Here is a 26,098-nt window from a genome sequence, read left to right as displayed (position 1 = left end):
TAAAATAAAATGTTTTACTGATTCACTATATTGACAAATCTCAAATCGATAATTGCTTCGCTCTTGCTCACCTCAGAATTTGAGAGGTGTGAATCTTTCCTGCCAAAGCCCACACAGTTGTTTTGAACAGATTAAATGTACTTAAATGATTGCTTTCGTAATCATTGTGATTTAAGATTAAACATCCTTTAGTGATTATAAGATAATCAAATAACATCATTTCAAACAGGAGTCTTGTGTGATTTGATTTGATTTTTAAAAATATTTTTTCATATTTTGAAAAGTTTTGCGATTTAAAAAATAGCTAGGATAGCTTTTATAAGTTAAATTAGGAAACTGAAGTTTATAAAATTCTTCCGCTTGATGCTCATACATTTCTGGGGTTTCCCCGCCCCAAAATTTCAGCCTCGTGCGATCCACCGGCGACCTTGCCCACCCAGTTACCCAGTTTGCAATCTGCAGCCGTCTTAGTGAGCTTAACAAAAGCAAGTGAATGGCAATACTGGCTTACTAGAAATCAGATTGAAGTGCGAGCGAAACTCATTAACTACACGCAGCAGTTGGTCACTCCGTCGTCGTCTACTATATTACATACAAGCCGGAAAATTGGGGAAGTCGGCTTTCGTAGATTCTCAAAAGGGAGAAATCCAATCAAATCAAATCGAAACGCATTCAAATTATAGTTACCATAACCCTAGGTGTGGAGACATTGAACCCCCCGCCAAAGCATAAAATTCAATCCGAAAAGCCAACTTAAAATGCAATTTGGCCGTGAAAACGAAATACCAGCAAACATAAATTAATTATTATTGTTAATACTATTTTTTCTTTTGTTTTGTTTCGGTTTGGTTTTCTTCTTTGCATTAAGTATGCATAAACTCAAAGCTTTTCAGCCTTTCGATTCAATTTGTTTCGAGTTTTGTAAAGCTTTTTTTTTATTATTCATACATATATTTTTGTTTTTGTTCAGCAAAGGTTGCTCTCTATACACGTGTGCATATTATTTATAGTATTTTAATAATTTTGTTTTAAGCCTCAATTAGCGAACAAGAAAACGGTTTCATATAAAAGTCTCAACAAACTTTTTTTATTTGATTAATGACACCCAGTTTGGAGTTGATAAATGAAGTGGAGATTTTCTTGTAGAATTTTGATTGCCTTTAAATGTGTCAAAGTCTTTGTTTAGACAAATTTTGGTAGATGTTTTTAGAGGCCTATAGATCTTTTAGAATGAAAAAGAGTTGAGAATAATAATTTTGCCATTAAATGAACAAGAATTGCAGATAATTCTTCTAAATAAAACTATTATACTCCTATAAAAAGAAAGAGTTACGATCCAAAGTGTGAGATCATCTGAGGAAATCGAAACCAACTGTAAACCATCGATCAATGACAAACGATTGGCAAAGCCCAAATAAAAACTAAAAAGTATTGCCAAAAACTAGTTAACCAATTCGATGCGAGTGGGAGAAACGACACGAAAGACTAGAAATATGAGATTCGAACAGATTCTGCTCGCTTTCAAGACCCCAGTTAAAGGTAGCAATAGCAATAACGCCTTAAAGATTCCTATTCCATTGATTTCCGCCTTTCAACCTTTCACTAACGAGAAGATTGTTTAAAATCTGGGCTTACTTTATCAGCTGTATTTTCTTTGAGAGGTTGTTAAATTCACTGGGTGTTTTATTATTTTTTAGTTGCTTTTTTTTGGGAACTTTTATTTGGGCACTTTTAGCACGTATAAATAACTACTGATTGAGGTATGTTTTGTATTTGTAATGACTTTTATTTTGTACTTTTTGTTTTTTGTCACAGTAAAAAAAAAATTTAGTTTTAAGTTTTAATTTTAAAACTTTAATCGCGTTACTTTAACAGTTTTTTAATGTAACTTTTAGTGTTTTTCATATAGGATTATGGTGTAATTTTTGCTCGGATCGTGTGAGGCAAAACGCTGTCTGCACCGTCCGCCGGGATATCGCACACTGAATGTCCAAAGACGGCAAACACTTGTTATTATAACGCGTCAAAGCGTTTCCATTTAGCGCCGACTGCGACGCCGACTGAGGCAGCGACGCCGGCAGAGCTGGCTCATCGCTCGCGGGGAACAGAAAAGTCAAAAACAAAAATTACAAATATAAACTGACGATGCTGACGCCCGAATCTGGCCCGAATCAATAAGCCACTTGGGCCTGTCGTCGGTCATGATAAGACTCGGATCGAGACCCGCTCTCAGAGATAGTGTCGACGTCGGCAGAGGCAGCGACTGCGGCAGAGCGACGCCGGCATCGGCAGTGCCGAGCAGTACGACAGGTGAGCGTTTTTACGCTCCCGACTCTGCCTGTTATCAGCAGCGATCGCATATCGAGTGCATGAATGAATTCACAACGAAAACCCAGAGGCTTCAATATCTTTACCGTTAGAAAAAATCGGGTAATCAAAGAGAGGAGGTTTAAATTATGGCCGAGAGAGAGAGAGTGAGCTCACAGAAGAATCAAAAAGTCAGGGAGAGGTAATCTTTACTCAAATATCGTTTAAAACTAACTCAAGCTTTGTACAACCTAAGTGGTTAACCCTTCCATGCCCGGATTAAATAAACATACAGAGGGTTTAAAATAGAAGATGACTCTAAAAGATAATAGATTTAAAGATTTTCCTAAAGAAGAGAAGTCAAACTAACTGAAGAATCAAAACATTATTATAGATGTATCAAAAAATATACAAAATTTCTTAGAAAACCCAGTAAACATTGTAAGAAGTTCAATTTAATTTAAGATAAAATTTAATATATCAAAGGGATAAAAAAATTAAATTTTCTTGAAAAATAACTGCCTAAAGAATATTAGAGCTAAGAAATATTTATTTAAGCCTTAAGAAAACTACCAGGTTGTTATGAGAGTGAATTATTTTGAACAAAAGATCAGAAATACGTGAAAAATCTAAGAGCCAAGAAAATTGATTATCTTTATACCATCGTATTAAAGAACCGTCCATTAAAGAAACTTAAGTTCTTTTTAATCTTTTCCAGTTTGTTTACAGTGATTAAGGCTCATTTTTCGAGAGTTATCCTGGATACTTAAAAATTTTTTAAATTTAAGGTTGACAACACTCAAATAATCAATATTTTAAAAATAAAAATTTTATTAGATTCAGGATGTGCAAAAAAAATCCCCATGAGGAAAATGGAACTAGAAAACCCAGCAGAGAATATCACCTGCGCCGGCGTCTCTGCCGCTGCGACGCGGCGCTCATGGCGTAGACCGTTAGAACGGTCAAAAGCCGAAGAGGTGAGCGAACCGCTGGCGAAACCCGACGACAATACTTCGGCTGGAACTTCGTGATTGTTCGTGGCGATTCGTGGTAATTGACAACGATTTTTGACAGTTAGTTGGCACATTACGTGCTCATGATGTACCGCTGGCAACGGGTCGTATGAGTGATGCGAACGCGTGATTTCCACCAGAGTATTATCCATGATTTACAATCAGCAACAACCCTTTTTGCACCTTTTTCTGACGCATTTGCAACAGATAATATTTCAATATTAAACGCTGTAACCGAAAAGTATTTTAACTTATATCGGTCAACAAGTCGACAATTGATGGGTGCTCGTAATTTCCACAAGGAATATAATCATGATTTACAAGTTCAACAGTTGAACGAAGTATGTGCGTCATAAGTTTACCATTTTATAACAAGCTAAGTTATACTTCATCTCAAGTGGGACAAATAGCCGTATAATAATGAATTTTAACATTTTGCTAATTAAACAAAAATCAATTGAGTAGCACAAAAAACTTGAGTCTTTATACCTATAATTACTAAGAATTTAAAATATATTTATATTTATCATTTGAAAACGCCCATCCAAAGTCATTTAATTTTCAGAAAAAAAACCCCAAGATGAAGTCAAAACACCTTACGAAAATTCAAATCCGATCAAGGAATATATGTATTTGTTATTGCTCGTACCTACACCATTTGATAAGATTTACGAACTTGTCACTGTACGATTTCATTGGCCAGTTTCAAAGATTACCTCTGTAGAAAATAAATGAATATCTATTTTGAAAGGTAAATCTAATCAAGAATAGCTTTCGCTTTAATTAACCATTCTTTTTGGACCGATATGGCGATTAGGTTGTGAGCAATCCAAGAAAAACATAGATGAAGTTAAAGATTATGTTGTACACAGTAAAACAAATTCTTAGAAGATGAACAACTTTTCTTAACTGTCAAAAAGTTATGTTTACCTATGAGGAAAACTACATATTTTGATAGTATAAAACAGATTATAAAACATAAGCACTAATCGAAATTTGCTTTTTAATATAATTCCATTTTAATCCGCTCTTAATCCTCTAATAATGCCTCTTACGTCTGAAAATAGATTACTAAACCAAAAATAGACAACAAAGTTGATAATTGTGACACTGTTTGACCCACAGGTAAGAGTAAATCCACAAAAAAAAGGGGGCCAACAAACATGGAAAGTGTTTTAAACTTTGGCACTCGATTGTGAAGCACACTCTCAATTTGATAATTTTTTGTTGGTATGTGTATGTGCCAAGATTCAAAACGAAACCATTAAAAAAAAAACTATTCAACATGTGTACTTTATTTTATTTGGATTTCGTTTTATTTTATTTATTTATTTTAAGCTTTTTTATATCGTTTTTCGATAGACAAAACTGGTTTTCCGCACCCGGATGAAATGTGCGAGAGAGTCCAAGTCCAAGACCCGAAAACAAAACGCCGAAAACGTACGCCCAAACATCTGGCGTATGGAGTCTCGATTGGAAGCCCCCGCGGGGCTTTAATTAAGATTTGAATTCGGAATTGAGAATTGAGCTCGCTTGGCTTTCAGGATGTTGTGAAGAGCCAGATCTCAATGGATGACCACATGAATGAATGAACCAAACGAATGGCACCGCATTTACAAATAGTTTTTGATTATAAGCCCCAAAGTCAACAAAAATACACGAAGAAAGAAGGTAAACTCATGTTTGTTTACTACAACTGGACGCGAATTTGCGTATTTGGGACATCAATCGTCTTTCTCAAGAGCAGTACTTAGACACATCTTTGTTTGTTTTTGTAAAGTGCTGTAGCTTTGGGAATTCTCAATCTTTACATTATTAAACGAATTACGTTTAATGTATTTTTAAACAGTCTTAAGTGTCTTGGTCAGTTTCAAGAATTTTTTTTGTTCGGATTCTATAAAAGCAAAAGTTAAATAATATTTTAATGAAATATATTCACTTTAAATGGGTAGTAACACCAACACTATGGCCCACCAAACTGCAAAAATTGTATAACTACTTTAACCTTCGTTTTCTGTAAATAATCATGGTTTTAACAAAGAAGGAATTGATCTGAAAATATCCCCGTGGGGGACTTACCACGAGAACATGTCCATTGTGTGAGACATGCAATGTTTCGCCAGACCCCCTCCTTGTTTTTTTGAGGTACAGTTGCCAACTGAACTCAAACAGGGAAGTACAATATCGATCACAAGCGAACAAATAGCGGGCGAAAATAAAACAATAAAATAAATGCAAACAAGCTGACAAAAGATACATTTACCGCTTATCAGAGATACTACGGATTATGAGGAACTTTGGGGAGAGACAGGCGGCGGTGGGTCATTTACATAGTTGACATCGTTGAGTTCGCTGGGTTTTTTGTTTGTCAATTTCGTTGTGTTTTCCGAGCAAATTACTCAAATGAAATTGCTCGTAGTGTATCGATTGGCAATTGATGAACTGAACAGTAGGGGCTGAAAAATTGGTGGAAGAGGTGTTTTTTTTGGGGCCAGGGGGGCGTTCGTTCAATCAAATTGTCTGCCTGATAGATAATTACGATCAACGATCGCCGCTAGTTCCGTCAGTAAATTGTAGACGTCTGCCCCTTTGGGGCATTTTACCCTCCCACAAATTTCACCCATGCCTATGCTAATCTACACAGAGCAAAAATGTTATATTGTAAACAAAAAATTGTAATTAAATAATTAGTAAGAAATATTAAATTCATTTCAAATTATAGTTAATATTTTAAAGTTAATCTTAACTAATATTGGATTTCATAAAAAAGTGCAGTGTGACCAAATATTATATTTTATTTGATGGAATGGTCGCACTGCCGGATACCCCTAACACTTTTTACAATCATTTTTTAAAGCGAATATTATAATCTAATTACATCAAATATTAAAAACCATCCATAACAATTTTAAAACTTTTGTGAATAACTTTGTTTCCAGTGTGGGCAAACCTTCAACTTGAACTAGGGATTGAGAGACCTGTTTTGAGCGTTGCACGCGATTGAAATGAAATAAGCAGCTGCAAATTGCAACATGAATTATTACGCCAACGTCCCTTCGCCTTGAGCCCCACCAACCACCCCGCATCTAAATTCCAACCAATTATACAGATGTAATGAGCTTTAATTGTGTTTTAGGGAAATTCGTTGCACACCTAACTATTGACAGGTGGCAGCGACAAAAGGCCAATACAATAAAATGTTTGCGAAAAACCAGAAAAAAAGATCTACAGATGTGTTCGACACAATCTTATCGCGCAAGATGTGCATATTAATTGCATACGAGCATTCGTTGCCTGACAAACGATTACGTTACTTTGCCTTCTTTTGTTTCTCCACCAAAAGAAACACAGGAAAAAAATACCTGGCAGATACAAAGATACTTAGATAGAAAACAGACAAGCAATTTGGCTATGGCTGTAATGAGTCATTGCGGTAAAGACCCGCATCGTTTAGGAATACTACGTTTAGGAATACCCCTCAATTGGGTGCCGGGTATCTCCGTGGATGTGCCGGGATTTCGGGAACTTTTCTGTCAGATAACTCAAAGCGTATACAAAATGTGAGTTACGATATCATCTGACAACAATTTTGTGTTAAAAGAAATGGGACATAACTCTAAATAGGATTCTTTTTGGTTAAAAATATGTTTTTCCATATAAACTGGAAACTTATTTATGAAATGTAGAGCTTACTCGAGTTGTATAATTTTTCTTTCAGAAACGTTTTAAAAACTAAAAATCTATTTTTGTGTTGTGAGAGATATATAAATGATCGTATTGAGTGTACCCATAATATAATTTAACATTACCATTTGGGAATTACCAAAGCAACACTTGTAGGCTAAAGATAATCAGAGTTATCAACACCTTTTGGGTCACCTGAACAAGTTCTTTGACTCCATCTGACCATGAGTGACTCACATATATTGTTTTTTTATGAGTCCGATCTGATCCCGCTAACTAGTCGAGTTGACTGAACATTGTCGTTCAGTCGTTTAAAAGGCCACTGGCCACGGCGAGATAATGGTTATCAATTGATCGAACCTGGCAGAATCTTGCTGGACATAAGTACTTTTCGATGACGCAAAGTTAAAACCGAAATCAGAAGACACAGGCCCCCTTCCAAAACCTCATCCTTTGGCCACTCGAAAGATACAATCGATTGGGGAAATATAGATTCCATAACGACAATAAAGATGCTCTATCAAGTGCATTTAGTTTGAAACCACAATGATTTATTTTACAAAGTATGTTCTTTCCTTAAGATCTGTTATCTCAATTATATATTTTTTCTATTTCTTTGTTTTTTTTGTATAGCATTCATTTCCTTGCTTGTGTGCTTGCTTTGTTTGTCGCGTGGTTTTTTAATGCCATATCGTAGTACATCGACCCCATATCGACAGTAAAGGGTATTCCCACCAAACGTGCGTAGATTGCAATTTTGTCAGGTGGTTTTTGCTTCATCCATCCGATCGAACCACCCCTCCCCTGCTTCCTGACCACTTTCCTTAGTCCGATTTCGTTTTTCAATTTCGATTCCTTTGGCATTATCAGTCGTCACGTACTTGGCTAAAATTATATCAGTCATATACGGCTCATGCAAACTTGATCTTGATGTGAAGTACCACACAAGTGAAGTCCAGGAATCCAAAGGGGGGAACTGCAGGGATGGACATGGTCAAAACCTTGAGTGGAGCCTGTATTTACACAGAGATATAGCATACATGCGAATCTAATCGGAGGGAAACTTTGGACGAAATCTCCATTTTTAATTAAAGCAAAAAAATGTCTTAAGAGCTATCCTTGAATAAGAGTTCTTAAAATGTGAGCGTTCCGGGTATGATTGCCATTATTTATATACAAATATTTTTTATTATAAACTTATTATTATTACTTATTGTTATTCTAATTCTAGCGCTACAAGATAAGTCTTGTAAATTAAAGGACTAGTCACTCTATTTTTTGGTATATTAAAACAATACGTGTTTGTATTGCATGGCAAGGGTTGTCAACATTTTTGTTTGAGTTCATATACACTGTTGTGATATAAATTTGACAATCCTACCCGGAATCCTCGGAAGAAACGATGCGATTCTTATCACGTCGAGTGCATTCCCAGTGCTTCTCAGGTGTTTTTTTTTTGTTTTTTTTTATTTTCTTTTTTTTTAATTCGTGGTTTGTGCAATTTATCAACGGGTTTAATCATTCCAACAGCGACGCTTTTCTGATTTCGATTTTGGTCTTTTGAAGAGTCGAGACAAAAGCCAACGACACGCGTCATTTGCCTTGATTAGTATTCCCAGCCACAGATACAGATACCGATTGAGATACAGATACAGATACACCGCGTCCATAGATACGGGGATACGTGTGTGCGACGCGTTTATGTAATGTTTCCTCGTTTGGCGTTTGAAATGTTTTTATTTAACTTTTTATTTTGGGTGGTTTGGCTTCTGGCCTTGCCCCTGACCTTGCTTTTTGAACAACAATTGTCGGACGGACGTGGTCGTTGACAAGTTAGCGCCACTGTCTTTTTATTGGATCACCTCATTATCACTTCCTCCTCGTGAGCGTTACAACTGTAGAGTGCTCATCGATAGCCGATCGAAAGTTATCATTAAAATTACACAAAATTCTCATGCATTATCTTTGAGAATTTCCCTTCGATAGAAGGGGGTGGTTTCACTCACGTAAGGGGAAGTTCCCCTGAGATATGGGAAGTTCTCGCCAATAAGAATTTGGTAGAATAATGAGGCTATGGCCTTTGATTACATTTTCTTCAGAAAAACTTGCAAAGTTTCATTCCCATTTAAGGAAAGAAAGATCACAAAGTATTATAGAAAGATTAGCAACTGATGAGTCAGGTGAAGGTTTATTTTCCTCCAAAAAGTCAAGACTGAAATGTAAAAACGGATGTTCCCAACGATGACAATAATACTATGAAATTTTGCTATTCCAAAGCAGTGATAAGAAATTTAATTAAAAAGTTGACTCGAAAACTCAGTTAATAACACTTCAAAAGGCAATAAAATAATAATAATTATCAAATAGTAATAATCTACGAATTGCTAAGTAGCAATTTACAAATACGCTTTCACATAAAAAAGAACCCAGCATATCGCGCATAAAATTATTGAGCAAAACAATCTTGACAGTAGGTAAAATCCAATTTAAGGGCTATTGTTAAAAGATCAACAGAATGTGCAATAGTTAAGTACCATTTCTGAGTAAACGAAAGCACCGCTATTTATTGGCCCTAAACGAGGACATTCTGGAGAAATACCCTTTTAAAATGGCTAACAAAGTTGAAAGTGAAACACAATTTATAAGATTATACAAGACCCTTATTTATAATACGACAAATATAGATTTATAGAGCTCACCCAGTAAAGCAAAACTAGCCAATAAAATCTAAGACCCCAACTGTAATTCCATTTCCGCTTCTGTTTTATGAGTAGTTATAAATTTGACTCAATTCCAAAACGATTTGATCTATCCAACAATTTTCAACACTCTAATATTATTGTTTTATGGTTTTGCGATAGCGGAATTGGCATCGCCATTCGCTAATACGCAGTGGAACCCTTAGATTGGGGGAGAACTATATGATTTGTTTACTATTACCAGTCTTGACCCAATGAAGACTGAGTCATTGGCCCAAATTCAGGTATTCTTTCATCCATAAATGACGGATATTATCTGGAATCGTATGGCTCTGGACTGGTGCTTATCGCAGGCATTATGGGGAAACCTCTATCAACGTCGAAAACAACCAACAATTCAAACGAATTGCGGCGCAGCTTAATTATTTTACAATGCTCGCCCACACAGCTAAAGATGATCACCTTTTTGTGTGTTTGGTTCTTTGCTGATAACTCAATTCCCAGAGGGCAGCCAGCCGACTGTAAAAAGCGAACAGCAAAGGCCATAAAAGTCAATTGTAATTTTGATGAAATAGCCTAATGACAGTGTCAACAATTCGCGGATTGCTCAAGGAGTCAGACGTTAAGCAATAAATAATAGACAAAATAGTCAAATTAGTTATTAGGGGAAATTGTAAATAAGTAAGAAGGGTTTGCTAGCGCAACAAACTATGTTTACGAAAAATCTGTTATCTGATCTGAAATTGCAACAATTGTCTAGCGTTAATTAAAAAGATAATTCCAGGAAAAGAATTGCTCCATAATTCCATAATTACTTTAGGTAATAAGACATACACATCAAATTTCTTTAGAAACATTTCCTATTTATGTATAATTCAATATTTCATGTAAATAAATATATGCAGTTATTTTGATTTATGTTGTTAATATGTTTTGGGGAAAAAAGTAAAGCCTTATGCAGTCATTAATGCATCTTTTTTGCTAATTCACAAATTATTGACGCTGAGTCAGCTGAATATTAAGCAGGCGTCAGAAATTAACTATCAAAACAAATGTCAACAATTATTTGGGCAAACATTTAGTAGCTAAGCAAACAAACAATTCTAAATCCACAATTCTGTGTTAATTTTCTCTCCCTCTCGCCGCTTCACTCACTCACTAATTCCTTAATTCTCTAATTCTCCAATTCTCTGGTGGGATACACAGACATACCTGCCTCATCTGGGCTTTCGTCATCACAGGTGTTCACGAGGCGGGCGTAACCGCAGTAAGTGCCACGCCCACACCGCCCCCCTTGGCCGCCCAGCAGCCGATCCATAATTTTGAAATCGGTGGTCCTATATCTATATTAATGCAGCTCGAAGTTGACTCCCAACGTGTTCTCTTTGGAAAATCAGCCACATTTTCATAGTCACCGCCGATTTAATGCGAAAAGCCGATTAAGGAATATCAAAACTAAATTTTGTGTTCCAAATTTTGATTATTTCTCGCAACAGATTATCAATGTCGACTAAGTTCTGACTGGCTGGGCCACAGTTTCTTATTGGGTTGCTTCAGAAACGCGCCAAATCGAGGTCTCTATATAAACACATATGTTATGTGCCTCCTCTTAAATATATATTAACATAGTTTGTGTTTTGGAAAGAGCACAAAAAAGTGAACCGGATTTTTGGGGGTTGTGCAAAAAAGGTGTTAAGCGTCTGAGAAGTTTAATAATAAAAACTAGTTTCTTACATAGATTTGCTTTTTTATTTCCGTTTTAATGTGATTCTCCCTTATGAAATTTGGTTTTTCAAGAAAAATATTGTTATTATTATGTATGAAATATGTTTTAGGATAAGATATTTACTTGTAGTTTTACTTTGAGAAGTTCGACTGTGGTTGTCTTAAAAAAAACACAGCTCAATAGAATTTTAATGGTCTGTGAGTGGTAAAGTGGACCCAATTAATTTATTTATTTCCCATAGTCAATTTGCAGCAAGGTCCTAATTCCCATAGATTTGCCAAAGACAACAAATGACGCTGTCTGTTAAGTGGAAACCAAAGATGAGGTGTTAATGCCAATATTGACTGGAGTGTTTACCACGCAGCATGCATTCGGCACCACTGACGTCATAACGAGCGCTTTTGGGTCTAGAAAGCTCTTGACACCTACGCAAAATGCTGCTCAATTTGAGCACCCCTGAATATACAGACGAGATACCAATAATAGCACTGAGAACTTAAAATAAATTTGACTGTTAAATATTCATGTCATAATGTTACAAATAAATAAAGTTAAGAGCTTGAGGTCCATTAAGATAGGGTGCCCTGAATTTAATTAATTTCAATAATTTTTACTGATTATAAAATTATATATTGAACTAATTGTAGCCCTATAAATATGAGCACAACAGTATCTTTGGAGGTGGGCGCGTGTAAGCCCTTGAGCCAAAGATCGAAATGGCCAAAAACCACTCAAATAGGGTAAACAAAGACAGTAAAAACAATGATAAATCGAAAAAGATTAAATGCTCATGCGCGGGGCACTCAAAAAGCCGTTATGCGCTGCTGCCTCTAAAAAAAAAAGGTGAGAAGGGAAGCCGACAACGGCAATGAAAATAAATAAATATAAAACGAATGCAACTGCAACTGGACTGAAAATGTTTGTAAACAATGCCGTAAACAAAAGCCTCAACAACATCAAACTAAATGTTACTAGGTTAAGTTATTCAATTCACGATTCATTGGGTAAGTCATAAGCGATAGAAGATATCGATTATGTTGCCCAATGCACGAATGACGTGCTTTGTCCATACAGCTTCGGTCGAGATATTAGCTCATAAATAATGGCTTCAAATACTTCAAGTTATTACCACCGCTGCGGGATTTAATTGTAGGTTATTAAATAAATATGAAAAACGTTCGCAGAGAATATTATGGTATTTCTTCTAAGTTGTAAAAAAATGATGTCTTAAAATAAAATACAAATATTATAAAGTAAGAATCTTGTTAATAATAACATTTTTTAGGTGAGCTTATTACTTCGTTTTATCTTCAGAAATTATTAGCATGGCTTATTCAGCCTTATAGAAATGAAGCTCAATGTTAGTTGATCTAATCAAAAACCCCTTAAGTTGGCGATGCTATGCGGTTGACCTCTACTGTGCTTTTCATGCAATCGATTAAACTCCACATAAACAGCTGACGGCGCTGAACCGTTAAGCCTCGTCATCTGGCAATGGCAATGAAAGTGCAACTGCAAGTGCCATTGCAAATTGCACTTGCAGCCGAACTGGCGATTGCACAAACACAAAAAAATAACCGCTGGCGTGTTTACACAAAATAAACAAATGGCAGTAAGTCGGGAGTCAAGTGAAGTCGGACCAACTCAACCAAGAAGTTATATCTAAGCTAGGTGGGCTAAGCAGTGCAGCGGTACGGGGCGAATGCCGCACTGCTTGCCGCTGGCCTTAAACTTTGCTTTTCAGGGTCACGTAAATAAAACCAATTGTTAGCATAATGCAATTAGTGTAAAAATCCAACAAACAAATATTAATACTTTGCATTAAACTAATTGCTGCGAAATGCATTTTACATAGCTCTAAAAATAGCGTGCAGCAAATTATGAGAAAAGCAATAAAAGATGTCAAAGCGAAACCAAATAAACTAAAATAAACTTAAGTAAAACAAAAGGGACAAACAAAGAGAGAGGCCATTAGGAATGTTTATAAAATAAGTAGCGAATAAAATTACATTTCACAGTGGCAGCTGTGTAAATTTCAGTTTCAAGCATTTAAATTGGGAAACTTTAAAGTACTACCAAAATACCAAATACTTTTTATCTGTAGTCGTTTACTTTAATTTTTTATAATAAATACAGAAGTTAGTTTTTATAAATTAGATTGTTTTACAGAACGTTAAATCAAAGTCGTGTTATTGATTATTATTAGAACGACCTTGCTATTGTAGGTAAGCATAAGTTATAAAGGTAACATAACATTAATAAGAATCGTTAAAAAAAAAAACAAATATTAAGAAGCAGGGGGAAAATGTTAGTCGGGGGAAAACTCAAAAACAAGGCGGTTTAAGTGACAAAAATAGCTTACGTATGGGCCTGCGGCGCATGCGGGTCTCATTTTTCTCGCCGCCACTGTTGGTGCCGCTACTGTAAATCGGCTGCATCTTGCGACTGGCACAACAACAAGTGGCAAGTGGTATTTTACCGATTCGATTGGCAAAGCAATATGTGAAAAGAAAAAGAAAACCAAAAGAAAAGCACAAATTCAAGTAAAGCAAAATTATCAAATCGAAAAAAAAAAATTTTGTTTTTTAAGGCAGCAATACACTTTATTTTTAAGTACGCAACATTTATTTTTAAGTAAATCACAGGAGGGTATTGAAATTTTCAAGCTGTTATTATATAATAGTTATATATAGGTTTATTAAATTTATACTCAATTAATTTAGCTCAAAAAGATCTAATATGTCTAAGCATGCAACCAAGTTCTTAAAAGTCTTAGTAATTTTTTTTTAAATGCGAAACTATTAAAGCTTTAGTACCAATAAATAAAAATTTTTATAAAGAGAAATTAACATTTTTTTATAAATTGAAACTTTTTAACTCTGAAAATTCAAAGGTTTTATATAAACCTATATTTTTGTGGCCGATATGTTCGGGCTATAGAAAGTCGAGTATACTATCAAAAATTGTTTACTAGTCTACAAAATATAGTGCTGCCCTATAAACACATTCGTTGTCCGAATAACAGGCACTTTACTGAGAGTTGAGTGATCCAAATTTTTCGGTACACCACTGTGTGCGGTTCAACCGAGTGGAGATAATAAAATAACCCGAACCGGTTATCAGCCAAACAAAAAAAGATATTTCACATGCACAATTCACATTTGGCAAATGGTTCTCTTGGTCAGCGAATTCTCTTTGTTTTGTTTGGGCTGATGCTTCTGCTCTATTCTTTACCTTTTTCCTCTTTTTTCAGCGAAGACGCGTCAAGCTAAAATGTTCAAAGGCAACTAAAAGCAGCAAACAGAAATACTTTGCCGTCGACCGGCAAACAATCGCATCAGAGAAAAAGAGCAGAAGGAAACTGTCGAGTGGTTCCGAATTTCGAAAACTCTCGAAATTGCGTTTACCTATTCTAGAAAAATCTATATTTTACATGTTAAGAGTATATATTTAAACCGTAACCAAGAACAGCCCTACGTTTTTATTAACTGCTATATAAAACTAGTTTTTGGAAAATTATTTTAAGAACAAAGGTAATCCAAAATGTTAATATATATAACAATTTGTTTAATTTTGAAGGGTATATTCTGAAAAACAAATTAGATAAATATCTGAAAACTTTCAATAATGTTCAATTCACCTAATTTTAGCTCAAAAGCATTGATCCGTAGGCCACGTTTGGCTATTGCGAAATTCTACAAACAGAATAGTTTTTAATTTGGAAAAGTATATTGAAAGTCACAACAAATTTAAGTTTAATTCAATAGAATAGAATTGAAGGGTTTTCGGAAACAAGAACGCTTATTTTTATCTTATGAAGCGTTAAGTCGCGTTTGAGCGACACATGTCAAGACTAGCGAGCGAGTGAGACGGGGCTAATGGAGCACTTATCTAGAAACCCGGCAACTTCGGTTTCAGGCCCCACTTTTTGGCGATAAGATAGGCGCGAGAACAGGATAGTTGTATAAGGGGTATATTGATAAGACGGCCATCTATATATTGGCCGGATTTAATCAATTAATTGTCGGCAAAAACGAGGCAAGGTTCGAAGGTCAGCAGACGACTTTGCGAACGAGACCGTGACATTGACCTCGACACCTGCCAAACCAATATCACGAATATCACGAAAAAAATAATATTTATGTCAGAGGCAAGTTTTGACCCAGTTAATCGAAAATCGTGGAACTAGAGAAAGGGAAGGGACCAACAAATTTCATTCACGCGAGCGTGGGAAAGAGAGGGGGCGCAAACAAAGCGCGTGGAGGAGCAAGATGGAACGACACGCGTTCAACAAACTTGATTAACGGTTTATCGATTTGCCTTGGCACACGTGCTTTGTCACTCCTATTGATTTTTACGGCATGGAAATAAAATAACTGCACATTTTTCTCCTCCCTTATGCGCACTCCTTCCAATTTCATAACGGACCCATCCCGTTCGTTGCGTGCCTGTGCTTGTGTAGTTGAGCCCACGTGTTGTTGTTTTTGTTAATGAGTGATTATTATATATTCTGGTTTTTACTTGTCGGTTGGCAGGAGGAAAAACACAAGGCAATGGCGGAAAGTAGATGAAACACCGAGAGAGAACAGAAATCATAGTCGTTTCGTTTACACACTCGCAAGATAACCAAATAACGACATTAACTAACAATAAACAAATATCGGAACTTAACACAAAAAAAAAAAGAACTGAACAGAAGACACACACTCACACACTCACATCTCTTCCAGACAACTTTTGTCGCGGTAACAGCGCGAACTGGAAGTTTGCTCCTGGCTTCATTGACTCTCAATTTCGAACTGCGACGAGCCGCCACAGGCAACAACAAAAACGCGTCGTGTGGAAAGCGTCATTTTCCACCCCCTTGTAAAAGGGCCAACAACAACAGCAATGCTGCGAAACATGTCTGGCACTTTTAGGGATGACACGGAACAGATGATGCGGCTATCGCTGTCATCGATAGACAGCGGTAGGGGAGTTTTCTTGCCGCAAAAACATTGCTTTTTAAATTTAAATATTCTTGTGTTCCAAAGAGAATTTTAGATTACAAGTTTTAATTTGTATCTCAGTTTTGTAACGTTTTATTATAAATGTATTGGATTTGATATTCCTAATAAAAGCTCGTCTAAAGATATGTTCTCGTAATCTTATGTATTTGAATCCACTTGTTTTTTTGTTAATTATTTCTTAATTAACCTTATTAACTTAAAATAATTATGCATTAAACTTGTGATCTGCCACGGTGTTCACATCCCTATTGTTCTATTCCCTTTTGTAACATCCTTCCAACCACTGGAAGCTTCTTCTCTCACACTCGGTTCCTATTTCCTGGAAGGTAAGATCATTGCCATTTGCTTGATTTCTTTTCTTTGTAACGGTGCTAAGTGCGGGTGCTGCAGAACTAATATACATAAGTTATTGATTATTTGAGTGACAAATCGGTGGACGGAAGAAACCAGAATACCAGTTAAGTCGAAAAAATGTTCTATTATTTAATATCGTATTAATACGTTTTTACGTAAAGTCGACGAAAAAGAAGATTCTGCCAGATTTAATAAATTATAAACAAATTTTTAAGTTTTCTTTGTCAGCGTTACCTATTGCTTTTCACCTTTGTTTTGTCTTCGTTATGCCTAGAACTCCGCCATTTTCAATTTGATCTTCAATATGGCTATCTCGCTCTAATCTGTGGGGATACCGATCCCTTGAAAAAATTAAAATATTGCTTAGAATTTGACTTGAAGCAATGGAATACTATAGTTAAATTTGGTTCTAGTTAGTTATTTGACTCTCGTGCCAAAAGAAACTGCGACTGGATGGGCGTAGGGAAAATGGGACTTCCCGTAACCTAAAATCGTGTTGGAATGTTAGCTTATGTATTTATGGTTTTTTTTAGAAGTCGCCATGGACATGCAAGCGCAGCGCCCTATTACGTCCGGCAGCAGACAGGCCCCGGATCCGTACGATCAGTACTTGGAAAGCCGCGGTCTCTACCGGAAGCACACGGCCCGGGACGCCTCCAGTTTGTTTCGGGTGATCGCCGAGCAGATGTACGACACCCAGATGTTGCACTATGAAATTCGACTGGAATGCGTCCGGTTCATGACCCTAAAACGACGCATATTCGAGAAGGTAGCGATTCCACCCACATTCGTATTTTTCCCTAACAGGCAATCTATGGGAAAAAGTCGAATATTTATAAACTTCAAAAGAAAAAGGAAAATTACATACAACCTCAACAAAACCACATTTACACAAATCCTTCGAAATTGCAAGAAAACTCTTTACTGAATGTAAACTTGTTTTGTTGGTTATAGAGAAATCTCTATAGAATACATATATATTATTTAAGTTTATTAGACTGCCCCATATTAGCTTCGACTTATTCTAATTTTATATTCTGCAGGACATCCCAGGTGATTTTGATAGCTACATGCAGGACATGTCCAAGCCCAAGACCTATGGAACCATGACAGAACTGCGCGCTATGTCCTGCCTGTATCGGTAAGCCTAAAAAAAATATGGTTATAACATTAAAAAACTAGTGCAAACTCTAAACTTTCCTTATTGCCTTACATATTCCCAGACGCAATGTGATTCTGTATGAGCCCTACAACATGGGAACCAGTGTGATTTTCAATCGACGCTATCCGGAAAACTTTCGGGTCTTTTTTAACAACGAGAATCACTTTGATTCGGTCTTTGAAGTAAACTATATAGAAACTGCCGCGATTTGTCAATGTAGGTGGTTGCCTATTTATATAAATTAGCTGCTTTATATGGTACTTTGTATATTTACCAGCGATCAGCTTTAAGTTGCTATACCAGCAGCTGTTCAAACTGCCCGACGTATCGTTCGCCGTGGAGATCATGTTGCATCCACACTCTTTCGATTGGGATAAGTCCGATGTGCAGTTCAATGACCAGGGCTATATGATTGGCATTCAGTGCTCCGATGGTCACACTTTCGCGCTTGATCTGCCGGAGAACACCAACTGCATTTTGGAGAATTTTATGCTGTGCAATTTCCACAGCACCTGTGGCATTCAGAGCAATAATAGTCGAAAGACAAGCCGACGGGAATCGAAACAACAGGAGGATCGGAAACTACCTGGCACTGGTGGCCACGAATCAAACGATCATCTGCCCATGTGTCCCAACCGATTGGAGTCCTGTGTGCGCCAACTTTTGTATGATGGTCAGTATACCCTATAAAATATACAATTTATTTTATTTTGACCGTTTCAAGATCCTTATTACAGTTTTCTAATGGTTTGCACTTTTGATTTTCAGGCATCACACCGTTTCCCTACAAGGTGGCCAAGTCAATGGACCCGTTTATGTATCGGAATATCGAATTTGATTGCTGGAACGATATGCGCAAGGAGGCCAAGCGTTATAATGTCTACGTCAATGACTATAACTTTAAGGTAAACTCGGGTGGAATTTTAATAATCGTTAAGCACACATACGCATGTTTCATGTCAACCCATCAAGCTTTAAACACTTTCATTTCCATCTTCATACTCGCCAAACTTTACGCTTTAGTATACGTCCAGCTTTTATTCTTGCTCGTCTCGTTGCCGTGTGATTTGTTTTCCAGGTTGGCGCAAAGTGCAAGGTGGAATTGGAGTACGAATCGGAGATGTACACGTGCCACATTCAAAGCATCTCCAAAGACAAGACCACCTGCGTCGTCTTTGCCGAGATGTTAGGCCAAAAGCTATGGGTACCGCTTTTCTTACCTGTTTTTAATGTATACCCGCCCTTGCAGAGCTGCATATTTATTTATTTATTATTTAAAATCAAATTTGATAGCATTAATATTAATATTTTGTATTGTAGTTAAAACAAAAACTTCAGAAATTCTTGAATTTCGAGTTGAATTACGTTGTTTCAATATCCATATGTCATAATTTATTTAACATGATTATGATTTTATTTCTGAAATATTTGAGAGTGGATTTATATTTTTTAGAAAACTATTTTCTTAGATTCAATTTGTTTGCTGTAAATATGTGTGTTTGATTATATTTCTGAAAATATCAATCTTAATCTGCAAGGGTGCCCTTCAGTTTCGGTATCCGAAGCTAGTCTTTCTTTCGTGTTAGCTGATAAGCACCTTGTTACATAAAAAAGAAAACCTTACTAACATGGACATCTCTTGCTGGCCCAGGTTCCCTACGAGTCGCTGCATCCCTTGCCGCCAGAAGAGTACCGTCCGTGGGCGTTGCCCTACCGCTATCAGCGCCAGATGAATCGAGTCCATTTGCCCAAGTTTGTCGGCAAAGCCAACAAGATTTCGAAATGGAAGAAGAACAAGGTGTTCGAAATGGGGCAATACTTTGAGCCCAGCAAGTGTGATTTGATGCCGATGCAGGGCTACATACCCTTGGAGAATTGCTATCAAGAGGCCCACCACCAGGAGGAGCAGCAGGCCGATCATCGGGATCCTGATCAGCAAAACCAGAATCCGGTTGAGGAGCAGACGGATTTGGAGGAGCAGCCACAGAAACAGCAGCAGCAGCAGCAGCAGCAGCAGCAGCGTTCAAAGGAACAGAGGGCTCAGGGACAGAAATCGAATTCCAACCAAAACCAAGAGACTGCAGTTTCAGCTGCTCCACCGCCCGCTCAATATATGAACTATTTGCCCCTGTTGGCGGGTCGCCCCAGTCAGGCTCCTCCACCGTGGCCCTCGTCTCCGCTGGCGCTTTCCGAGGAGTTTCAATTTCCCATGCCGGGAACACCGCATCCCCCGTCAGCCGAGGGCTGTGTTTACATGCCCTTCGGTGGTTATGGTCCGCCACCACCGGGAGCTCTTGCCATGCCGGGTGCACACCCCTTTATGCCTCTTCCTCCGCCACCGCTAAATGTTGCCGGGGTCGGAGAACCACGTCGTTCCCTGCACCTGAACGGTGAGGATTTGCCAGTGGATGTGAGCACTTTGAGATACTTCTACAACATGGGCGTGGACATGCATTGGCGTATGGCCCATCAAGCGCCGCCTGAGGATCTATCGATAATGGCATACAATCATCAGAACAACACGGACCAACAGCCGGGAAGAGGCGGCGGCACCGGAGAGGACCTTTTGGCGGCCGAGGCCACTCCGCCTTCTTCGCCAGAGGCGGCAAATGCTGCGGAGCAGCAGTCGCCGCCGCTCGAGAAAGCCGCCTACTCCAAGCGCACTATGATTATGGGCAAAGGTCGCGGTAAACGCCCGGAGCAGCTGCATGACCTAAAGGATCAGTTGGGGCCAGCGGCCTTTCTGCCCACGCCCACCCCCTCGCCCAGCTCGAATGGCAGTCAATTTAGTTTCTACACATCGCCCCCTCCGCATCATTTGATGTCGCCGCCGCGGCTGCTCCAACCGCCGCCGCCGCCGATATTTTTCCACAAAGCGGGACCGCCTCAGTTACCAGGAACAACACCAGGACAGGTATGAGAACAGCACTCATTTGTATACATCTATATTTGTTTTTAGGTTATTATTTATAGCAATAGGCTAGCAATTATTTGTCATTTTTGTCTGCTACCGGAATAAAGCTTTAGACTTTGAAACTGGAAATATTCTGACGATGAAAGTTGTGTTATAGAAATCTATAACCAGGCCAATAAAAACCAATAAAATTAATCGTTTAATTTATAACTTTATCTTGACTTAATATCTTGAATTGATCATTATTAGTCGGTTTTAGTTTATTCTTGTATTTTTTTGAATAGTTCAATATGTTAAAGGGCAACTTGAAACACGGCTTAAAAAGTAATTTAAAACGTTTTTTTTATCTGAAAATTTGTTCTTGTTTTCGCTTTATTTGTAGAAGCCTTTTAAATGAACTTATTTTCCAGAATCCCTATGCCTGGGGCATTGGAGCTCCTCTTGTGGCCCCCTACGAGGTGATCAACAACTTTAACATGGAGCCGCTGGCACAGCCGCAGCCTCAGCAACAGCGACAGCAGGCACCGGTGCCCATGCCTATCCAATCCCAGCCAGCAGCCGTCTATGCTGCACCGCGTCATCACTAAAAACGGGGAAAATATCAGATCATTTCAAAGAGAGAGAGGGAGAGGCCTTACCCATCGAGTGCATTCCATTTCATTCACTTCCAACCAACGACTTTTAAAATTTAATCGCACTTTTAAATTTGTAGTCAACTTTTTATATGCCACCTGCTCCTCCATTTACCACTCAGCTTCTGTACAACTATCGATTGCATAACTTAACGCAAATGTCAACTTAACTTCATTTTAAACTTGTAATTCAACGTAATTTTATGCGATTTTTTTTAACGCTTGCTCTAAAGTCGGTAAAGGTGTAGCCTGCAAGAAACCCAAGAACAACCTATTTATATGATTTATTTAAAAACCTTACAACTAACACTTACTCTATATATATACTCCTATATATTTATAAACTCGCTGATCGGCTTGAGACTCACCCATGTAAAGTGTTCCAGAAAATTAACCATAAATAAAACAAGATTCGAGTGTAACGCAAAGACAAAATACGCGAAAGACTTGCAAGTGCTGCATTTAAGTACGTGGTATTCTCGTCTTTCGGCGCGATTTCAGATTGTAAATGCAAAATGTGTGGATTGCTTTGTTTATATAAGAAAACTGACATAATATCCTTTATTTTCATGATTTTATTGTTGCCTTGTTGTCTTTGATGTTCCTAGTCAAAGCAAAAAAAACTAGTTTTAATCATAGTCATTTTATTTATTGCATGGTTTACATTTCAAAATACTACACCTAAAACAAACTGGTGCTTAGTAACATCAAAAAAAAAAAAAAAAAAAAAAAAATAATTTGGAAATTCATAGTGTCCAATTTATCTGCCACGAATTATTAAAACTAACCCAAGTTAAAACTATCAATAACGCTAAATAAAAGATGAGTTAAGGTGTGCAGGGCATCCATGCTGGCTTCTGTCGACCTTCTATAGGATGGCTAATTGAAAGAAAGGAAAATAAATACATTATTTATTTGTTTACGCACCGCTAATGTATAGCTAACATTAAAAAGGTTAGCTTATTTAAATAGTTTAATTTTTAAAATACTATCACACTGTACTAAACACTTTAAAAAATAGTTAAGAAGCTTTGTATGGCTTACTTATGTATATAATGAGCAAGCTATGGTATCACAGAAACCCTGTTTCAGTGTCACAATGTTTATATAATTATTTGTGCAGAATTGTTAAGTTGTTTTCTTGTAAACGTACCTGCGCGGGATGTTTTTCAAGAATCTTCAAACAAACAATATATATTTTTATTACAATTTCGGTCATAAGGATTTTCTGTGATACCCTGCATTAGAATTTATTTTTTATTTGTTTTGTTTATTTTTAAAGAACAATTCCAGGTATTTACTTGTCCGGAACAGAATGCGAGGAGTGCAAAACACAGAACCATCATAAGGAAGCCCGTTTGAGTCATTTCGCACTTTACTTTTTTTTTTTTGTTTTTACTTTTTAAACTGTGCCCAAAAGCTTTGAACTTGGAACCGATTCGTTTCTCTGTTGGCTTTATTATTTCTGTTTACTTGGTTATTTTATTAATGCTCTCAATTTATTTCTGCTTACAGACTGAAATCGCTGTGCAGAAGTGTCGCATTTTTATGCTGAATTTTCAAACTGCCAAATGGGCGGCACTGGCGACCTACTTTGCGATTTCACCTGTCATCAAGCGATCGCTTCTTCGCAATACCCATTATTATCGCTGTTGTTGCTGTTTGTTTGTTATTGAATGTTGCGTGGGACTCAAGTTGATTGAACAGAACAATGGGAAGGACAACCGATGGCTGTAATGACAGCTCGCACTCCCAATTTGTGTGATTATAGGCGACACTTTTTGGTAACCTCAAGCTCTCGAACTCGCATTTGTCGACTTAACTGGCACTGAAGGAAAACATTTGCCGGTGAGTCAAATATGATATTTCTTTCGATATTTTTTTTTTCTAAATATCCTTCATTTATTCGATATTTATTTATAATTTTTATGATAAGTTACGACTTGTAAACGAGTTTATTTATACCTTGTGTATTATATAGTTGTTTATTGTGCCTAGAACTTTTGAATATTTCCAAACTTCTCTCAAGATCCGCCATATGCTTTTTATATTTAAAAAAAACGTATATTTTATATAGCAAATTTTTGTTTTTAATATTAAAAATTTAAGGTGTTTTGATCTCTTATAATCAACTTTCCATGGTTCTAACATGGTAAAGTCGAAATTGTTCTAAAGAAGTATATAAATCTCTTATAATCAACTTTCCTTGGTTGTAAAAAGAAGATCAAATATAATCAAAAATCGAAAGTGTCAATACCTCCTTATAGGGTATATATCTAGCTGCACTGTAATGACTTATAAAAACCCTTGAAAATAACCATTAATTTGAGAATGATTTTTTTTTTTTCAAATATTTTATTTGCTTGCAAAGAAACCTGAGTGCCACGCCCCCTTGGCCATTGAATGGGTGGGTGGATTTGGATGCGGATTTGTGTGCATGGGTGGGCGTGGGCGTGGGCGTAGGCATGGGCATTGGGCGATCAGGCAGTGTTTTTTGTTTTTTTTTTTTGTTTGTTTCTAAAACATAGTAACTAATCAGCCGGATAACCAAGTGACTGGACAACCGCTTCAGGAGATTCCGTAGCCGCTGCAGTCACTCAATCCTTTTCTTTTCTTCTTTAATAAGAGGAAGGAGCATAGCCACCATGTCCGGCTGGACCGGCGCTATAGTGCTGATGTCCATGGCTGGGTGCGGCGGGTGCATATTGACCCTCGCCGGCGATGTTGGCCAGGGCGGAGAGACCCTGGTTGCCGCTCTGGAGCAGCTGGTAGCCAGCACTGGCGGCGGCGGAGTCAGCTCCCGAAGCGTAGGCGGGCAGGGCACGACCACCGTCATGGGCACCACCGTGGGGACCGGCACCGTGTCCGTGTCCACCGTGTCCAGCGTGTCCGCCATGTCCATGGGACTGCGATCCCTGTCCGTAGCCCTGCTTGTTCTCGTTCACAAAGTACTTCTCTGCTGGCGGCTTCACCACATTGACGAACACGGGCTCAACCTTGACGCGACGTGGGTGGTGCTTGACGTAGACCTTGCGCAGCACGATTGCTGGAGGCTTGTGCAGCACCACGGGCGCGGGCTTCACCACCAGTGGGGGATGGTTGACCAGCACCTTGGTGGGCGGACGCTTGACAATGATGGGCGCGGGGCGATGGATCAGGATCTCGCCCTTGTTCTGCGGATAGGTGATCGACGAGGTGAGGGTGTTGCCCTTGGTGTTCACCGCCTTGTACGGGATGTTCTGATCGGAGCCGTAGCTGCTCTGGCCAGCCTGGGCCACACCGGCGGCATCGGCTCCGGATTCCAGAGCACCGGCACTGGCGCCAGCACCACTGTACTCGCCACCAGCTCCGCCGGCACCACCGGCAGCAGCTGCGGCCGCCGAGGCGGCATCGGCACCGCCATCGGAGCCACCGCTATGGCCACCGGATCCGGGTCCATAGCCCTGGGAAGCGCCGTAATTGGCGCTCGCACAGGCCTGCAAAACGAGAGGGAAATGGGTTATAATTGGCACTCCTTTATTTTCTTTTGCTTATTAAATATTTCTTTGAAAAATTTTAAAATCTCTTCTACAGTTTTCTTTTACTATGGTTTTCAAAACCCTATACAATATGAGAATCATATATTAGTGATATATAATGGCACCAAAATCTTCTGAGTTTCTAAGAAGTGTTAATGGTAAATAGGAAATTTACTTGTGAAGAAATTTTCATATAGATTATGAAATCATATAAAGGCTGGTAAAATAATATTTCGTTACCAAATTTTCTTTCGAAAATAAGTTTTTATGTTGGAAACAATAAAGGATGAAGTTTGTCATTGTTGTAAAGTGACATTAAACCAAATCTCCATGGATCTTGAAATAATCCCAATACTGGGACAACACAAGAGGAGACTTTGAGAACTCTTCTGAGTATAATCCTAAGATTTCGAGCGTTAACACTTACGATGAGGCAGGCGGCTAGCGCCCAAATGTAGGTCGATCTCGTCATCTTGTCTCCCAGTCTTGCAGTTCCAGTTGCTCTTGGGCCTCTGGTGTGCTCCCGCTTGGACTGTCTGCTGTCTTCTGCTGCCCTCCAGTGGTGGCCGACTACTTTAAATATGCTCCGGGCGCGTCTCCGGCTCCGGCTACGTGACATTTGCATTGATGGCGACTCTGGTGCCGGCTGTTCCGCTCCGGACCCACGCGATGCGAGCGAAACATGGTCAAATGTTGATAGATCGCACGCATCGCATCGCATCGCATCGCATTGCGGCCAGCGCATATCACGGCGTCTCTTCCACTTACGTAGAAGTAGCAGCCACAGCCCAAAAACCCCCGTTGGCCGACCAGTGCCCATTGCAAGAACAACAAACCTAGCGAACAGCATCGAAATCAACAGCCGGGCTTTGAATCTCCACCGCATATCGAGGTCCGAACGTCTGTGCAGATAGCGAAAATAGTTCCGCATTGGCAGACATAAGACCCGGGAGTCAGTCAGAAAGAGAGAAATCGAGTGGTTGAATTGGAATGGATAGCCAAAATGATATCCAAAGATTCGCATCTCAATAAGCAGTTGGCTATGAAAAATCCTAGAATTTAGCAAGGTTTTTAATGCTT

The 26,098-nt window shown here is 38.3% G+C and overlaps 3 protein-coding genes across 8 annotated transcripts in view; 1 reads left to right on the top strand and 2 right to left on the bottom strand.

The window, feature by feature from the left end:
• Positions 1 to 16,232, bottom strand: part of LOC108136556 (solute carrier family 41 member 1) — a 30,191-nt gene extending 13,959 nt beyond the window's left edge. Inside the window, exon 1 of one of the 5 annotated variants that reach the window (XM_041708149.1) lies at positions 16,149 to 16,232. Coding sequence is in view for 2 of the 5 variants with exons in the window: in XM_041708152.1 (XP_041564086.1) it covers positions 10,916 to 11,021 (106 nt within the window). In the remaining 3 variants the exon portion in view is untranslated. Of the gene's footprint in view, positions 1 to 1,635; positions 1,992 to 10,915; positions 11,037 to 13,791; positions 13,875 to 16,140 lie in introns of those variants that run through there. The other 4 variants (XM_041708150.1, XM_041708151.1, XM_041708152.1 and 1 more) reach the window with 4 other exon arrangements.
• A 575-nt stretch (positions 16,233 to 16,807) lies between these two features.
• Positions 16,808 to 22,005, top strand: LOC121466761 (protein ovarian tumor locus). Of its 2 annotated transcripts, XM_041707114.1 has the most exons (9): positions 16,808 to 16,895; positions 17,326 to 17,561; positions 17,836 to 17,933; positions 18,016 to 18,170; positions 18,232 to 18,627; positions 18,723 to 18,859; positions 19,033 to 19,158; positions 19,606 to 20,868; positions 21,279 to 22,005. In XM_041707114.1, exons 2-9 carry the CDS (start codon positions 17,334 to 17,336, stop codon positions 21,453 to 21,455), a joined length of 2,580 nt encoding a protein of 859 aa, XP_041563048.1. In that variant the 5' UTR covers positions 16,808 to 16,895; positions 17,326 to 17,333; the 3' UTR covers positions 21,456 to 22,005. The 2 variants fall into 2 exon arrangements, with proteins under 2 accessions (XP_041563048.1, XP_041563049.1); XM_041707115.1 differs by lacking the exon at positions 19,033 to 19,158 and having other exon boundaries at positions 21,279 to 22,004.
• Positions 22,006 to 23,835: 1,830 nt separating this feature from the next.
• Positions 23,836 to 25,570, bottom strand: LOC108150550 (chorion protein S38). The gene is made up of 2 exons (XM_017278781.2): positions 25,446 to 25,570; positions 23,836 to 24,976 (listed from the first exon to the last, which is right to left on the bottom strand). Exons 1-2 carry the CDS (start codon positions 25,488 to 25,490, stop codon positions 24,119 to 24,121), a joined length of 903 nt encoding a protein of 300 aa, XP_017134270.1. The 5' UTR covers positions 25,491 to 25,570; the 3' UTR covers positions 23,836 to 24,118.
• Positions 25,571 to 26,098: the final 528 nt, after the last annotated feature.

This window comes from Drosophila elegans, unplaced genomic scaffold (genome assembly GCF_018152505.1).
Source record: "Drosophila elegans isolate 14027-0461.03 unplaced genomic scaffold, ASM1815250v1 contig_149, whole genome shotgun sequence".
In the NCBI taxonomy this organism is placed as follows: domain Eukaryota; kingdom Metazoa; phylum Arthropoda; class Insecta; order Diptera; family Drosophilidae; genus Drosophila; species Drosophila elegans.
Note: the sequence above shows the minus strand (reverse complement) of the source record. Positions and strands in the feature narration are given on the sequence as shown.

Bases quoted from the DNA above. Each gene is read 5' to 3' on its own strand.
- LOC121466761 (XM_041707114.1), top strand. From the start codon at position 17,334: ATGGACATGCAAGCGCAGCGCCCTATTACGTCCGGCAGCAGACAGGCC. The intron at 17,562-17,835 runs GTAGCGATTCCA...TATATTCTGCAG, and splicing joins AACGACGCATATTCGAGAAG to GACATCCCAGGTGATTTTGA. The intron at 19,159-19,605 runs GTACCGCTTTTC...TTGCTGGCCCAG, and splicing joins TGTTAGGCCAAAAGCTATGG to GTTCCCTACGAGTCGCTGCA.
- LOC108150550 (XM_017278781.2), bottom strand. From the start codon at position 25,490: ATGACGAGATCGACCTACATTTGGGCGCTAGCCGCCTGCCTCATC. The intron at 24,977-25,445 runs GTAAGTGTTAAC...CTCGTTTTGCAG, and splicing joins CGCTAGCCGCCTGCCTCATC to GCCTGTGCGAGCGCCAATTA.